Source organism: Babylonia areolata, chromosome 4 (genome assembly GCF_041734735.1).
Source record: "Babylonia areolata isolate BAREFJ2019XMU chromosome 4, ASM4173473v1, whole genome shotgun sequence".
In the NCBI taxonomy this organism is placed as follows: Eukaryota; Metazoa; Mollusca; class Gastropoda; order Neogastropoda; family Buccinidae; genus Babylonia; species Babylonia areolata.
This window is the reverse complement of record NC_134879.1, coordinates 30,722,278-30,740,383: the sequence shown is the minus strand read 5'-3', so window position 1 is coordinate 30,740,383 and position 18,106 is coordinate 30,722,278. Positions and strand designations below refer to the sequence as shown.

General features: G+C 44.6%; 1 protein-coding gene across 1 annotated transcript in view; it reads right to left on the bottom strand.

The window, feature by feature from the left end:
• The window catches only part of LOC143281041 (cleavage and polyadenylation specificity factor subunit 2-like), a 218,510-nt gene that overhangs the window by 40,437 nt on the left and 159,967 nt on the right, over window positions 1-18,106 (bottom strand). The window contains exon 10 of the mRNA XM_076585944.1: window positions 6,077-6,244. Coding sequence (XP_076442059.1) covers window positions 6,077-6,244 — 168 coding nt within the window. The remainder of the gene's footprint in view (window positions 1-6,076; window positions 6,245-18,106) is intronic.

Below are 18,106 nucleotides of genomic sequence, written 5' to 3'. Positions count from 1 at the left end.
AGCGTGTGTGTGTGTGTGTGTGTGTGTGTGTGTGTGTGTGTGTGTGTGTGTGTGTGTGTGATAACTGTCAGAGAGGTAGCTGCATGGCAACTCTGCAAAGAGTACGTCTTGCCAGCATCTGTGGCAAAGTGGTCACCATCACAGACCGATTTAGTGTTCATAAAGTTTGAATCAATCAGTCTGATCAGAAGCAAACCATCATGGGATTTTTCTCTCTGCCCAGTTTGCTTCTGTGCACAGTTTGAGAAATGTGGGACCCTTTTTGCTCAGGAATTCAAGAGTCAGCACCATGGTGGTAAAGCCACTGAAACAATACAGCTGACTGTTGAGGAGATAAAGATATTTCACTGCACTGATGATGATGATGATGACAGCACGTATAAAGCACAAACAGGCATTATCAATGACACTCTGTGACATGCAGTGCATAAGGCCAAAATGTGAGGAGAAAAAAAAATTATAAAAAATAAAATAAAAAGGAGAGAGAGAGAGAGAGAAGACAGGCAAAGAAGTTCACGTAAAATTATGTTTGTTGCTGTTCACACCATGTTGGAAGAATAAGAAATGTAACTTATAACCAAATAAGACAGCACAAGGAGAGAGAGAGAGAGAGAGAGAGAGAGAGAGAGAGAGAGAGGGTGGAGAGGTGGACTTGGAGAGAGAGAGAGAGAGATAGAGAGAAAGCGACAAAAACAGGGGAGGGGAGAGAGACAGGGAGGGGGGCAGAGGGGGACAAGGAAATGTCTGTGAAAGGCTGGGGCACACCCTGGAAGTATGAGGTCATTCTAACACTTGAAAGGCTGCTTCCTGTTTTATGCAGAGGTGTGTGTATGCCTGGTGTGTGTGTGTGTGTGTGTGTGTGTGTGTGTGTGTGTGCAAAAGGGGGGGGGGGGGGGGTGAGTCCGGGAGGAAGCTAATAAGATTCCATCTCACTACAGGACTTGTCTGTAGTGAAGTAAATGATGAGGCTTCGTTTGTCAGACACAAAAAGCAGACAGACATTGTATCCCTCCCAATCCCCTATCTAATATCCTTCAGGTGAAGGACAGAAAAGTCATAAAATGATGAAACAGTCACCAAGGATCACTCTCTGGAGCACAAGCAAATCCGGGAAGTTCAATAACAGGGGTGGGAAGGCAGGAGAGGGGGGGGCAGGGGGTGGGGGGTGGGGGAGCTGACAAACACAAAAGAGAATGCCAGACAGCAGACTTAGATATGGTCTGGATGCCATCTTTAAAAAAAAAAGGAATAAATAAATTAAAAGAAGAAGAAGAAGAAGAAGAAGAAGAAGAAGAAGAAGAAGAAGAAAAGAGTTCTTTGAATGGAAGCAGCCTTGAACACAGTGCCATAAGAATTACGGTCTAGCGGGGTATCTCTTGTCTCCATTAATCAGTCTGAAAAATTAATCTATCTCGACTTTTGCCGTTCTTGAGTAAAAGAAAAAGAGAGGGGGAAGACAGACAAGACAGAAGTGAATGGAGGTTGGGTGGGGGTGGGGGTGGGGGAATAAGTGTGCATCACACATATCTTTTCTGCATGCTTTGCACTAGTTCTGATGATCTTTGACATGTGATATCCTGCTGTTTTTTTTTGTTTTTTTTTCAGAACAATATGAAGACATAATCAGCAAGCACGCACGCACACACACACACACACACAAATGAGAAAATGAATTTGTTGAAGTTTACCATGAACACACATACATATGCAGACATGCCTACACAGACAGACTCATGGACAATCAAAACAAAGTTATCACAGAAATTTAAAAAAAAAAGAAAAAAGAAAAAAAAGAAAGAGCCCCAAACCTCTTTTCCTTTAACAGAATGAGCAAACTAAAAACAGAAAATAAAACCAATGTCTAATGATACTGAATTCCCCCACTGAAAGTCAATGTCTTGTGATTCTGAATTTCCCAGTTCAACACCATCTGCCAAGGTAATATTATAACAACAACCAACTATCTTTTCCAGGAAACAGAATCAGCAAGAATGTGCAGAAAATGAGTACAAGGAAAGAAGGCCCATCTGTGTGTGCGTGTGCACGCATGCGTGTGTGTGCGAGTGTGTGTGTGTGTGTGTGTGTGTGTGTGTGTGTGTGTGCGTGCGTGTGTGTGTGTGTGTGTGTGTGTGCGAGTGTGTGTGTGTGTGTGTGTGTGAAAACTCTTCTTCAAGACACGACACCCTGGCAGCACCCTGTCCTAAGAGGTCGTTAACTCCTGCCGCTTATCCTCAGGGCAGCAATCTGCGCCTCCCAACAGCTGGTCTCTGACTGCCGTGCCCATCTTTACTACCTCATTCACGGGGTGGGACAGCCACAGTACAGCCCTCCATGTTTGCTGGAAGGCATGATCCACTGGGAGGGAGATGTTTAGCTGGGACAAATGGATGGTGGTCCAACAGAGTGAAGTTTACTTTCTGTGTATCTGTTACGTCAAGTAATGGTGTGTGGCTGACAACAAAACGTGGAAGTTTTGCAAGAAAGAACCACCACCAGCATGCTCATGTTTTGATTTAGATAGGAGGTAGGAAAGAAAAAGTAGGATCAGGATGCCACACACGCAACCCCCCCCCCCACCCCCCCACAAGCAAACACTTACCAGGCTACCTGTCTGCCTATATGGTATAGTGTGTGCATGTGTGTGTGTGTGTGTGTGTGTGTGTGTGTGTGTGTAAAGAACAGAATCGAAAACTTTAGTGTCATAAAACCCGAAGGTTTATATGCCACAATGCAATACAAAAATGTTACAAAGAGAAACTCATGGAAAACAACTGCCAGCCTTGGCTGTAATTCTTCTTGTAAGATTAGCTCACCTGCCTTGGCATTTGGATGACATTTGTCTTTTAAGAACCTGTTTCTGTAAATAATATAGTTCACATTGTTGTCTTAAAGATATATATATATATATATATGTGTGTGTGTGTGTGTGTGTGTGTACGTTTTTATCATGACCTTGAGTCCTCAGTTCCAACTCTATGCAGTGCGAGTATTCAGTCACAGTCTTTCATTTCTGATCCCTTTGTTTTCTCAGTATATATATACATACTAGTAATGAATTTACAGTTATTCCCAAACCATCAGGTCGAGATAGGCCGATTCAAAGATGCGCTTAAGAGGTTTGTTTTTTTTTGCTTTTATTTTCCATTCTGATCACTTCCGTGATTTGCATTCTTTCTTTTCATTTTATCTTTCATCATAATGACATGCTCTTGAGTCCACTGGAACGAAACTCCAAAACAGTGAGGATATATGTGTCTTGAAACGTGTGTTGATGAAAGAGTACTGAATAATGAAGACATGCTAAAGAAGTGATGGCTTATACTGGTTTTGAGTCTTATATGTCAATGATTAAATCTTCTTCATGGTGTTAAAAGTTTAGATCAAACTTCTTGAAAGAGTAAGAGAACATGCAAATGGGGGGGGGGGGGGGGGGGGAGAGAGAGAGAGAGAGAGAGAGAGAGAGAGAGAGAGAAAGGGGAGACTGAAGCAGACATGCAATATGCCCAATATGTAACATTTTTTTCAGTTTCTATTAATTGACTAATGACCACATATACATAATATTATATGGAGCCTTCCAAGGTCATATGCAAATAAGAGGTCACAACCACTGCGTCATTCTGACGGCCATGATAGAAGAGGTGAGTCTGCTCTGCTGATGATCGCAAGAAGCGGGGTGGAGCATCAGGGTAAACAAGTTCAGACAAGTAGTGAGGGGGCATGTCAGTTGGGGGGGGGGGGGGGGGGGGGACACAGGCAAGGAATTTTTTTTTATCCATTCTCTCAGTGATGGGAAGCCAGTGGAGTTTAGCCTGTAGCCTGCAGAGGTTTAGTGGGGGTTTTTCTTGGAAACCTCGAAAACTTGGTGAGCTGCAGCATTCTGAACTTTCTTTTTTTTTTTTTTTTTTGAAGTTTATCAATCAAAAGTTGAGGAGATCCCGCTAGTAGTGAACTTACAGGTATAATCAAGGTGGGAAAGGATCTGGGAAGTGACAGAGGGTTTGGCTGCTCCACACTGGTGAGGGGGCATGTCGAACTGAACCTGTTCTGTGTAAGATTACATCTATTTCAGCATGTTCCGCACGCCACCAAAATATCTGACAGCATGTTGTCTGTATGCTGTTTGATGTCCTTGTCAAGTCGGAATCTCCAAAGCATTATCTCTTCCTCACACACACACACACACACACACACACACAGAGAGAGAGAGAGAGAGAAACAGACAGACAGACAGGGGGCGGAAACAAAAAGCAAAACCCCCAGTTCCTTTGCTGTTTATGAAGTTATTGATGACCGCACGATCCAACCCTGGCCATCGTCAGCAGACAGAAACAATCTGACTCTCATGTTCTATCCCCCAGGTGTGTGCGTGCATATGTGTGTGTGTGCATGCGCGCGCGCGTGCGTGCGTGTGTGTGTGTGTTCGCGCACGTGTGCGCACATGTGTGTGAATTCTCTTCTTATTTTCAATGCACAAAAACAGACATGCAACACGAGCGAACGTTTGAAACATGTCATTTCTTTTTAACAAATTACAATCTGGCTGATTTGGAAAACATGTCCATTTTTTGCAGCAAATCATCCCTTAGCTGTTCCCAAAATAAAGATACTCCCGCAATAATGTGCTAAATATGTTTGTTGTTGTTATTGTTGTTGCTGTTTTTGTTTTTCGTTTCTTTAAAATGTTAATGTTCTTCAACAAGCGTGGTTTTTCCCCCCCTCTAAAACGAGTTATAGATGTAGGATATATATCATGAATATAATAGCACGTGATCTCGCAGTGATACTGAAAGAATATAACAACAAAAAACAAAACAACAACAAAAACAACAACAAAAAAACAACAACCAACCAACAAACAACAACAACAAAACACAAAATAAACTAAAGAATTCTTGAAAGCAAAAACAAAAAGCTTTTCTTCAAAATTCAAAGCTTGCGTCTTTGTCCTTCTTTTCATTAAGTTTTTGTGTGTTCTTCAGGAACCTGTCACCGGTATGGCACATTATCCAAAAAAGAAAAAAAGAAAAAAGGCCCTGCACCTTAGACGTTTTTATTTTCATTATTATTATTTATTATTTATTTTTTTTACATGTGACATGGACGTTTGTGCTTCTCTCTGACATCATCAGAGCGGAGCAGGAGGAAGGCGGTGGGGGTTGAGAGAGGGGATGGGGGGCTGGGGGGTTGGGGGGGGGAGGCGTAGGATGGGGAAAGTGTGAAGGAAAGGCAGCAAAGACTCTTAGGTCCACCAGGCGGGTAAATGACCGGTAAACAGGCACGTGCAGACATGTATCCCTGACTGTTACAGACGCTCTAACAACAGTGGTGAGCAGCTTTGCCGGAGCTCAGTAGGTCATCATTATTGTCGCCAGAATAACAGCCGTTCCGACTGCCTCTTCCTCTTTTGACAAAGCTTTTCTTTTCTTCTAACTTTCTGACTACACCCTCGCTCTCTTCACACCCGTTGTGTGTATGTGCGTGCGCGCGCGCGCGTGTGTGAATGCGTGCGCGCGTATGTATGTAACACCCCATCCCCCCATATACAAAACGCCCCTCACACACATATATACCATCCCCCCCTCCCACCCATTCATCACGTACCCAGCACCCCAACCCCTCCTGAACGCAGACAACACCCCACTACCACACGTCCTCCTCCTCCTCCACGTGTACACACACACACACGCACACACACACACACGCACACACACACGTATGTGGGATGGTGGTGCAGATCGTCTAAAATTTCAACTGTGGACTGTCGTTAATCAAAAGAACGAACGAACACACACACACACACACACACACATACACTCCACCCTTCCCTCCCACACACCCCAGTCCACAACACTCCTCCTCCCGTCTTACTCACCTCCAAGATGACAGTCCTAGCCAAACAATATCAGCGCACGCACGCGCGCGCGCGCACACACACACACACTCCACCCTTCCCTCCCACACACCCCAGTCCACAACACTCCTCCTGTCTTACCTCCAAGATGACAGTCCTAACCAAAGAATATCAGCGTGCGCGCGCGCGCACACACACACACACACACACATCCTGTCTTACCTCTAAGGTGACGGTCCTGGCTTCGTGGTTGTCGATGAGCCACCTGGCCAGGGTGCGGGGCGAGGTCTTGGCGGTCAGCACGATGCTGTTGCGGCTGTTGCCGCACCACGCCACGAACAGGTCCCGCGAGTAGCCGCTTTGAAGGTCCGGGGTGCTGGCCAGCACCACCTGTCACCATAACAATAATCATCATAATCATAATGATGATGATGGTAATAATGACAAAAACAACATTAAAAATGATACTAATAACAATGATGATGATGATAATGACGATGATGATGACAATAATAATAATATTAATAATAAAAAGGTAAGGTCCGATCTTAGCATCCTAAATTATTGCACCTATTTTACCGGCAATTTTTTGTGCATGTCTGAAACGATTATTACCATTAATAGATGTTCTAATCCATTTTCAGTGGATTTCGACTCTTATTTTGTACGTTATTTTACTCAGTTTATAATAATAATAATAATAATAATAACAATAATATTAAGGTAAAGTCCAATCTTAGCACCCTAAATCATTGCACCGATTTTTGTGTGTGCGCATGTATGAATCGTTATTACCATTTATAGATGTTCTAACCCATTTTCAGTGGATTTCGACTCTTTATTTTGTACGTTATTTTAATCAATTTAATTTTGATGTGGATTCAGTCTACTAAACCAACGTGCCACCACCTTGCTTTTTCCGTATTCCGTCCCATTCCGTGTTTCGTCCCATAAACCATGGAAATGAAAGCAAGAGGTGCAATAATTTAGGATGCTATAATAGGACATTACCTAATAATAATGATGATAATAATGATAATGGATACTTGCTGAGCGCTTTCTTCCTTAAAATGGGAGCTCAAAGCGCTTTACAATATTACATTACATTACACATTACACACACACACACAAACACACACACGCGCAAGAACTTACAAAAGTAATATATTTTTTTAAGAAGAAAAAATGAAAAGATTAAACGCACAAAAGCATAAAAGAGATTCAAAGACTAAGCCTATTGCGTTACTTAATCACAAATTACTTAATTAATGCCACACCACACGACACACCATTATCGTTGAGTGAACGGTCAGTGATCAGTGGTTTGTGTAGTTGTATCGTACTGGATTGTATTGTATTCTATTGAACTGTGCACAAAGTGATTCCTGCATTTTACTGTACTGAATAGTACACAAAGTGATTTGTGTATTGTGTTGTTTTGTATTGAATTGTATTGTGTAGTAAGCGACTAATCACAGATAAGATACAGCATTACCAGCCATACAGTTGCGGGCGTGCGCGCGCACACACACAGACACACGAGGCAAGAAAGAAAAGGACAAATGCAGAAAAAAGAAAAACAACTTAAAAAAAAAAAGAAAAGAAAAGGAGTGTGTGTGTGTGTGGGGGGGGGGGGGGGGGGGGGGGGGGGAGGCGGGGGGGGGAGGGGTGGAGGGGCTTCAGCAGAAGATATTAAGCGCACTATTTATACTGTAAAAACATTCCGGGGCGCATGCGTGCGCGAGCACTCACACACACACACACACACACGCACACACACACACACGTTCACTCATCCAGCACGCGAACACGCAAAATGATGCTATGGATCACTTATCCCTTCAACAAAACCACACCAGGGCTGGTTTGTGTCAACAATCTTTGCAGCGCTACATTAGCTTTGCGTTGAGAGTTCTCTGAAGTCTGCGCTAATTCATGCACTCTTCAGAACATTCTTAACTCCAAGAAAATTTCACGCTGCTAAGGTTCGAACTCAGGCGCAACAGGCACACACCAACAGTCAAGTCACCGCAACAAGAGCTCAGTTGATTTCCTTCAACCGTCGGTAGACGTAAAACACACACACACACACACACACACACTCACACACACACGTTCCAACACACAGGACTGCCACATTTTGGCATCGCGTGCACACTCGTGTGATTCTGATTATACGTGAGGCGTACACAAATACCTATCACAGCCAAATCCCGTTTCATGGAGAGACCTGGTCGAGAGCATCCCACACACATTCCCTTTCCAGACAAGAGCAAGACAGCGTCGTGCATCTTGCGAATATACGAACAAAAACACCAACAAGAGAGAGAGAATACACGAACAAAGACGCCAACAAGAGAGAGAGAGAGAGAGAGAGAGAGAGAGAGAGACAGACAGACAGACAGACAGTGAGACACACACACACACACACACACAGAGATGAAATGGAATGAAAAGAAAAAAAGGGATGGGTAAGAGGGAATGACACTCATGCACCACGCATCTCTACCCCCACCCCTCACTCTTTCCCAACTCAAAACACATACGCTCGTACATATGCAGATATGTACATATAACACCCAACATAAATTCTGATATATATGAGTATACGTGCATGCGCGAGTGTGTGGTTGTTCACGTGCGTGATTGTATATTTATCGGTGTTGGGTATTGGTAGTCATATGGGCGTATCATTTAAAATAATCAGCGTTGTATTGTCAGTGAAACACACGCGCGCGCTCGCGCGCGCGCGCACACACACACACACGCACGCACACACACACACACACACATTCACTCTCTCTCTCTTCTTATTTAAATCGGACTGGGAAGGAGGGAAGGGGTGGAGGCCATCAAATCCCCACCCCCTGCAATCATACAGTTATATACACACACTGGCAACAAAAAGGAAATCAACGGCGCATGCACAAACCTTTTTAATATATGTCTCTCTCTCTATGTCTCTCTTTCTATCCCCTTATCGATTTTGCCAGTATGTGTACAGAGCATTCTCAGGGTTCTGCGGAAAAAAAAGGAAAAGGAAAAGAAAAAAAAAAAAAAAAGGAATAAGTTTGACAACACACACACATACACCTTTCCCCCGCTGTGTTGTGTGTATTGACTGACGTGACTTGTATTCATTTGCTCAGATGATGTGGACATTCTCTCAATATTGACTCATTCCGCCTGTAACACACCGGGGCAAACCGAGAAGAAAGGGGCAGAAGGAAGTCCTGTGGGCTGAATTTAATGGATAATTCAATCATAAGCCGGTACTGGAGGGACAGAGGTGCAATACTGGGGGATGAGGAACTATCAAACACAAATCGAAGGTACGTTTATCCATAGCGCTGCAATCCTTTTGCACACTACTTCGTCATCATTTTACAATTATGGCCGTCAACAACAGGCACCCATCTTTGCTGGGGCTGTTAACACTGGTAAAGTTCTTCTGGTGCGTGTGACCCTGTATGGGGACTCGTTGGCGACAAAAAGCAGATAGCACAAAATGGAAAACACATACACACACAAATCGTACGTCAAATATTATTTCCACACTCCCACGTGTCCGTGGGTTCTGAACTGTGTGCACCCACCACAACGATGTTGTATTGGTAACCCCGACAACAACTCGTCAATATTTCAAGCGTCGACAAAGTTGCCGTACTTCCCCGGCTCACAGCCCGTGTAAAAAGCCAATCTTTCGTTGGCCAATTTTCTCATGACACTGGAAAAACAACTGTATGCTTGCACTTAAAAACCATGCCACCTCAGTTCAGCTGAATTCTTTTGTAAACAGTGAAGGATAATGTATGTTTGAAGATCTCAGGATTATTGATGGCCTGGAACTCTGCTTTGGGTATGGATGCACTGACGAGTGATTAAATTTTCTTTTTCATATTTGTGTTAGCGCATGTCTACATCCCTTGTGTCCTTGAGTTCCCTCGGCGTGTGGCGTAAATATAAATTATCTGCATATTAAAAAAACAAATTATCTGCATACTGTCTCTTTTTAACTTTTGTGTTTTGCGCGCACCCTCCATACCCCCCCCCCACCCACCCCCGCCCCTCTCGCCTCCAACCCCAAAGCTATTTTTCCTCCGTCACTGGCAACTTGGGAAACCCTCCATAATGTGGATATGAGCGGTTTTAACGTGGTCTCTTTGCAATGGGAATCGCGGGTGAACAACCAGCATGCTTGCAACCAGTTAACGAAATGCCCCCAAGCTTCCAGAACTCGAGCCCGTCTGGCTCAACAAATGGTTCACCCCCTCCCTCCTCCCCCCAAGAGAATCAAACAGCCCCCATCTGTTGTCAGTGTGATCGAGTGTTTGCTGTTTGTGTACGCTTGTTTCCACACATTCCTCGCAGTCTAGACGCTGAGGGGTACAATCGACTCTTCAGAGTTCGCGGTCTGAATGAAAGCAACCAGAAAACGTGGCGTGCATGGGCCGGGGGAAGAAATTCAGGGGCGGTTTATCTCCGGAGAACGATCAAACAGAATGGGAAATTTCATGACTTTAATCAATGTTTGCTGGCAGTACGCATGAGCAGACCAGTCTCACTGATTCGGCAACACCACCGTTAAAAAAACTGCTGAAGAACTTTTAATTAACACCCAGCGCTGATTTTGTTATTCGAAACTGTCCTACATCCCGGGAATGGTGGGGGTGGATCAAGCTAATGCTCTACACCGACACCATCAGAACAACTCACATGAAGGTGGACAGTGATAAAGCCAGTTTTTAAGTTGGGGTCCCGATGATTCGAAACTCAGATCCTTATCGTGATCTCAACACTAAACCAACTGACCAATGCAGGCACTGTAAATAATAATAATGATAATAGTAATAACAATGATAATGATAATTTACAAAGCGCTATCCTGCAGTTCCCGTACGCACCAGTGGAATATTTACATCATATTAAAACATATAACCACTTGGAGACATTTTTAAACAATACTAAGTATTGAAGAGGCCGTGAAAGAAAAAGATTCTATTTATTCATCGGATCAACTGAAGGTGGAGGAAAACTGACCAAACTTTTCTTTTTCTTTTTTGTTTCCCTTTCAAACCCATACTATGGATCCGAAGCAAGAGATAACGAAATCGTGGTGATTTCGCAACGGACCGTCCGGTTCGGAAGACCGCCGACCCGAATGGGAATGCACAGAGAAAACCAGGCCAGGCGACTCCAGTGGCCAATCAGACTGACAAGACCTGTTCCCCACGCTGAATCAGGGAAGGCAGCAACCGTGATGGAGTAACGAGGCGCCGTGCTATGGGTCCACAAGTTGGGAGGGGGAAGGGGGAGGAGGGACGGGAGGGGGGGCAAGTACTCCACTAACCCCAACTCCCACCTCCCCGCCCCTCCTCAGCTTTCTCTCTTTGGCTGGAAAGTACTGCAGTGCAGGAGAAAGTTTTAATCAGTTCGGATCTGGAAGGACAAAAGTCTGTCGGGGGGTCAGTGTATGGATGCCGGCGCAGATATCCCTTGATCAAAAGATGATGTGTCTGGACTCTGCGGGGAAGGGGTGAGTGAGTGGGTGGGGGTGGGAGGGGGTGTCTGATTGATTTGAGCAGATCAATTCATTGTTTGATAGTCCAGCCGATCGAGCCTGTCGTGGAGGCGGGGCCGGGCTGGAGACACGGAACGAATACAGGAAGTGATGCTCAGACAGAGGCATGTACCTGCTTCAGCTCACTGCCGTTCACTCAGCGCTTCCCTTCAACTTGCACGCACATAAAACACGCGGCATCGAGAAACAATCCAGAAACGTATTACCCCGAAACAAGAAAGGCACAGCCTTCAAGACTCACGTTTGATGTCCACTTTATCAAACACATGAATCATGGAAACTTGAAGAAGAAAAAAAGAGGTGTGTGTGTGTGTGTGTGTGTGTGTGTGTGTGTGTGTGTTGGGGGGGGGGGGGGGGGGCGCTGCAAAGCGCATCATTTTATATATCATTTTCTGTCGCACACTACTGTAATCTTTACCTCTGACACCAAATCTTCACCTTTCAACCTTTGAAGGCGCTCATGTATTGGCCATAACCATTTATCTTGTATGAATGGAAATTAGGCAACGGGCTTTGAATATTAAACAAACAAACAAGTACTGTAATTCATGCTAAGAAAAACAAGTACTGTAATTCATGCTCAGACAATGGCGCACAATGTCAAGCCGCCTTAGTAAAACACATCCAGTCAGCTTGTATGCATGCAAATTAGATGAATAGGTAAGCAGAAGTAGAAATGTAGATAGGTAAAGCCAGGAATTTCCTTGAAAATGGGGAACAAAGAAAACATGTGAAACACAACGCCCTAAAAGGAGAGGGAGAGAGATGGAGAGATAGAGAGAGAGAAAAGAGAGAGAGGGAGGAAGAGAGAGAGAGAGAGAGAGAGAGAGAGAGAGAGAGAGGTGGGAGGGGGGGGAGTAGGAAGCCATTGATGAACACATGAACTCATGCGACATTTTTCGTAAATTTACCGAATCAGCACAGGGATGAAAAAAATGCCACACGCATTCGCTCCATAAGGTGGGAAATACATTTCAACCTACCTCCTGTTACCAAATTCTAACCAACCACCCCCGGCCATCGACGAACTCTTCTTCCAGACAAAATACAAGCCAAGTGGCTTTTAAGACAGTCCACGAAAAGTCTTTTCATAATCATACCTGAAGGCAAAAATAGTTACAGCACTCATCGTTTGGAGGAAATGCAATTTCGAACCGCAGTGGCATTTCCGTGTGGCCCCCGCTCTGTGCCGGTTTTCAGTCGGGAAGCGGTATTTAGGTCCAACTGCCCAATCTCGATGGACCAAGGGACTGGAATGATCGAATTTTATTCGCTGTGCAGGCCAATTGGGTTCACTGACTGCCCACGCGAAACCGGTTTCGAAACATTTGTATTCATTCCGCAGGCCACGGCATCCGCTCCCTTGCTTTACCAATGTCATGACGAAAAGTCGATACAAACACTTTATTATATGAGTTTGAATTCAGCAGATTTTACGATGCGCATAATTTCCTTGTAATTATTTTGGTGACTGTATTTTGTCTAAACGATCTGCCTCTCTCTGACAGTGAGCCGCTCTGTGTGTGTGTGTGTGTGTGTGTGTGTGTGTGTGTGTGTGTGTGCGTGTGTGCGTGCGTGCGTGCGTGCGTGAGTGAGTGCGATATAAATATATATATATATATATATATATATATATAGAGAGAGAGAGAGAGAGAGAGAGAGAGAGAGAGGAAGAGAGAGAGAGAGAGAGAGAGAAGAGAATATGGGAAGGAGCCACACACACACACACACACACACACACACACAGAGGAATCTCAACTCTTTCCCTCAACTAGGACGCAGCAGCAGACAAACAACCTCCGTACTGTACAGCTCCTCCCAAGCTTGGCGCCGTATGCTGGCTCCGTCTCCTGCCACGACAGCAGGGTCTGACTTTTGCCCAGCCCTGGGAAGGACGCCTGATTGGGCCGCATCGGAATGCATCACCCCACCCACTCCTTGATGTTGCCCACATCGTGGTGGTGAATACTAAGAAAGCAGGATGGAGGTGATTAGAGGAAAACTTTCAGACACGTAGACATCATATAACGTTGGAGAAGCTACCCCCTTCTCCCAAGTTAAGATTCAAATGACTTGGACGTCAGTTTGGAACTGTTCTGACTTTGTTGCTGTTGTCTAAAAAAAAAACAAAAAAAAAAAAAAAAAAAACAACCTCGCGACGTGTGATGAATCCACACCAGCTCTTTAAACATTTCGGTTGAGGACGACGCTGGTCTTTTTACTAGTAGGATCTTCGCCAAATTCTCTCTCTCTCTCTCTCTCTCTTTTGAAGAAGACGTGTAACGTATATGGATCAATCCGCATTCTCTGACGTCCAACTGAAACCGAAACTGAAACTTTACCATCTTAATTTTTTCCTCTTCCCGATCTGTTTGAAACTGGATCACCCCCGAAAACGGAGTATGGCTGCCTACATGGCGGGGCAAAAACGGTCATACACGTAAAAGCCCACTCGCGTACATACGAGTGAACGTGGAAATTGCAGCCCACAAACGAAGAAGAAGAAGAAACTGCCCCCCCCCCCCCCCCCCGAAAAAAAACAAACACCCAACAAATAAAAACAAAAAATCCACCACCAACAACAAAAATGAAACAACAACAACAACAAAACAAACCAACCACCACCACCAACAACAAAAAAAAAACAAACCCCAACAAACATGAGTGAGAACTGCCAAACAACCTCAATTGTTCTTCTGCCAGAACGATCATGGAAGAGGGCATGTGACAAGCCAGGCGCTTCTCCATCAGCACGCACGCTGGTTACGTCAAAAATATTTTTAGCTTGCTTCATCCAGTTTTTCCCTCTCTTCTTCTTCTTCTTCAGATTATGGACCAGGTGAAAGGATAAAGTTAAGTCGAAGACGACAAATTCCGACGACAGACATTGCGCTCTGTGACGGTGAAGACGCTTAATTCTGTATTGCAGAGACAATCACAGACATCACAGACTTAATTATGTACTGCAGAGACAACCACAGACATCACAGACTTAATTCTGTATTGCAGAGACAACCACAGACATCACAGACTTAATTCTGTATTGCAGAGACTACCACAGACATCACAGACAATTCTGTATTGCAGAGACTACCACACACATCACAGACTTAATTCTGTATTGCAGAGACTATCACAGACTTAATTCTGTATTGCAGAGACAACCACAGACATCACAGACCGACAGCACCGCAAATACAAAGACACAGAGACGTACACCACCTTAGTCTCTTCCACACTCTCCTGTTGGGACACACGGTCACCCCGCCCACTCCACGACTCACAGAAGGGGTAGCAACGGAGGCGCGTCCAGACCACCCGCCAAGTGAATTTGTGAAAGTGGCTTAAATTCAACCTCTCCAACCCCATCCCCTTGTCAACGGGGACCACCTCCTCTTCCCAACACGGGCACGGTCCCGATAAATAGACGTGTAGCACGTTAGGGTACCGGCGGCCAATTGGATTTGCACACCCCTAACTTGGTTTACCAACTTTCAATCGTTGGTTCGGCAACATGGTTCTGCCACTTACCCGCAGTACTGCCACCAGCAAGTTTGGACCCCCCCCCCCCCCCCGCCTCCCTCTCCATTCAAGAGGCATCTATCTGCAGAGCTCAGTGTGGTTGAACTTCGGTCTCTCGTTCAAAGGTTTAAAGTTCAATTTTCGGGTGCCCTAATTATATATAAAAATTATTTTTTTAAAAAGGCATTCTCGGCACAAGCCACCTGGATGGGAAATCGTTCCGGTGGTACCAGTGTAGTGTTTAAAATGGTCCCTGTCACTGTCAGCTTATCACCTGCGTAGGGTACCGACATTGAAACTCCAATGTAAAACACACACACACACACACACACACACACACACACAGACAGAGAGAGAGAGAGAGAGAAGCACTTCATCTGAGGATAACGGAGCTTTGGACATTAATAGATGAGAACGAAAGACGAGCAGCAGCTACAGAACCTATAAACATGAACTGAGATCAGCAACAGACAGCTAGCCCGGAACAACTATGACTGTCCCTCAGAAAAAAGAGCAGTTTACTGACTCAACCTTCAACACCTGACTTCAGGGGCTGACGAGAACATGTCACTTCCGACTGACACCACGCCTTGAATCTGGTTAATCCACCAAGCGCGAATCACTAGCTGTGGAGATAACCGCTATACTTAAGATTTACCTATATCAGGGCATGGCTTTGTATGATAGTTTTAGGTTGACTTGTTTATCTTTTACTGTGGTGTGGTGACACATGTTCTAAATTAATAAATACTATTTAAATCTGACGGTTAATCAGCGGGATACGCATCCAGTTGAAAGCCTTCAACGCCTTCCTCACAAACCTCAACGGAGGGATCAGGCAGAGACCAACAAGTTACGTTATTCGTTCCCCTGTGAATCACAGATTCTAAATCTTTTTCGCGGTCCCTCCGTTCCGACGTGAGGGCTTGTAAATATGTAGATGTTTTCGTCTCTTCGAATAGTAAAAGGAATTGTTTTTCGTACCGTGTCTCATCTCAAATTCCTCCGGCTTTCTGGAAACAAACATGATACAAGTTTTATATCGCTGTTTGAAAGTTCTTAACTCTGTTGACCGGTTTCTGTTTGCGATCAATTATACATACACAGACATGGACGCGCACAGAGAGAGAGAGATAGAGAGAGAGAGACAGAGACAGAGAGACAGAGAGAGAGAGAGTTTGTTGCACTCAGTGACCCGAACTCCATCATACATATCTGCAATCCGTGACACCTTAAGTCCAGCAATACAAACTGAAGATGAAAGGCCTGCTGTGTCTGGATGTTTTGATTGTCCATGCGCATATACGGATATTGATGGCGCGCTTGCTTGCTTGTGTGTGTGTGTGTGTGTGTGTGTGTGTGTGTGTGTGAACTCGCACAAATTCGTGGGGTGAAGTGGTTAGGGATAAATGTGATCATCGTTTCTGGACAAGAATCAAGATCTCTTCAAAATAACACTCATCAGTGCTCACACTACTCGCAAACACCTTTTGTAGCAACACCAGCGGCTAGACATACTGAAAAACGAACAAGACCCTGCGATGAAAACAAGGAAGTATGGGATGCTGAATCCTGGGTTTTATTAACGCGACTAATAAAGAAGAAGAAGAAGAACAACAACAACAACAATAAAAAAGAAAGAAAAAAAAGAGATGGAAACGAAGCTGCGGATCCATCCATAATTAAACAGGAAACAAGTTACGTTCCAGCTGTTTGCTTTCCTGTTTATTACCCTTTACCTTAAATCACACGTGGGCAAGCTGATAAAAGACGCCAAGCAGCATTGACTTTATTGAACTTGCGCCTTTGCAGGATCGCAACAAACAGAAGGCTATCACATGCTGAGATTGCCAAAGCAGCCTGTGACTGGGGTAATGCGTGAAAACAAAACGACAGATCCGGTGATTTGTCTGCCGTTCCAGCTCAGCAGTTCCACTTGACTTCTCCTTTTGTGACAGCATTACGTCTTCACACACACACACACACACTGAAGGACAAACCGCCACAATCTTATTTGGCCTGTGTGTGTTGGACGTGGTGGGCTGACTTGTAATTGACTACCGGACAGCTCTAACAACAGATTGCTTCGCTGACAGTCTCCAGCCTGCTAAAACTGACCTCTACCAGAGGAGTGAAAGTGGATCCAAATGACCAGTCAGAGATGTAAAATAGATGTCTTCTGCCCCCATTTTCCCTGCCTCACACGCTATCGGAGAACTCGCAGAGCAAGGCACTGTGTGGAAAACTGCTGAAGTTTCCTTCCAACACACGGATAGCGAAGACGTTAATGACGGGCTCTGATGTTTACAAACCATCATCTTGCTTCTGTTATCCACCACCCTCCCCACCCATCTGTGTCGAGCTGGACATATATTTACCATTCTGAAAACCGGTTGCTTCCCATGTCTGGTCCAATATAAAAATAGTATGCGCCAAACAGCAAACGACATCCTCGCCAAGATTCGAGGCTGAACAACATAACCTTTGAGATGTGATTTGCCTCCCCCCTCCCCCTTTTTCCAGATTTCTGGCTCGGAAACACTTGTTATTCAATTCTGGGAGGGTTCCCTGAACAAAAAATGTGAGCATGATTCCTAAACTTTTCTCCTCAAGATACTCGTCATGCTCTGACACGGGAGTGGCTCATGACCACTTTATATTCAGCTACTCCTTTGCCTGCCAAATCTAATAACGGATCTTTCTAGATAACAAACAAGGAAACCAATAAAGAAACGAGACAATGACACCAACTCTCTCTCTCTCTCTCTCATGCAACCCAACCCTTCCACACACACACACGCATACCAAGATCGACGTTGATGATTTTTCAGGACTGGTGTGTGTTGGGAACTGCACCTAATTTGCGGGAAACAGCATTTGTCAGCAGTTCGTGACCTGAGATTTCAATGTCCAGAGACTATTTCACAGGAGTCACAGAGCAGTGAAAAAAAAACAATGAAAAATTTCTGAACAACAACAACAACAAAAAGTGTTGCACTTCACTGTATGAACTGACGTCGATTGAAGCAATTTGGCCACAAATTTGATGTCGAAGTTTTTTTGTTTTTTTTCTTCCTGAGCCAGGTTTCAATGAATCTGGTCAGATACCGAGTGAGTCACTACTACTCCAAAGTGTCCAATTCACGGTT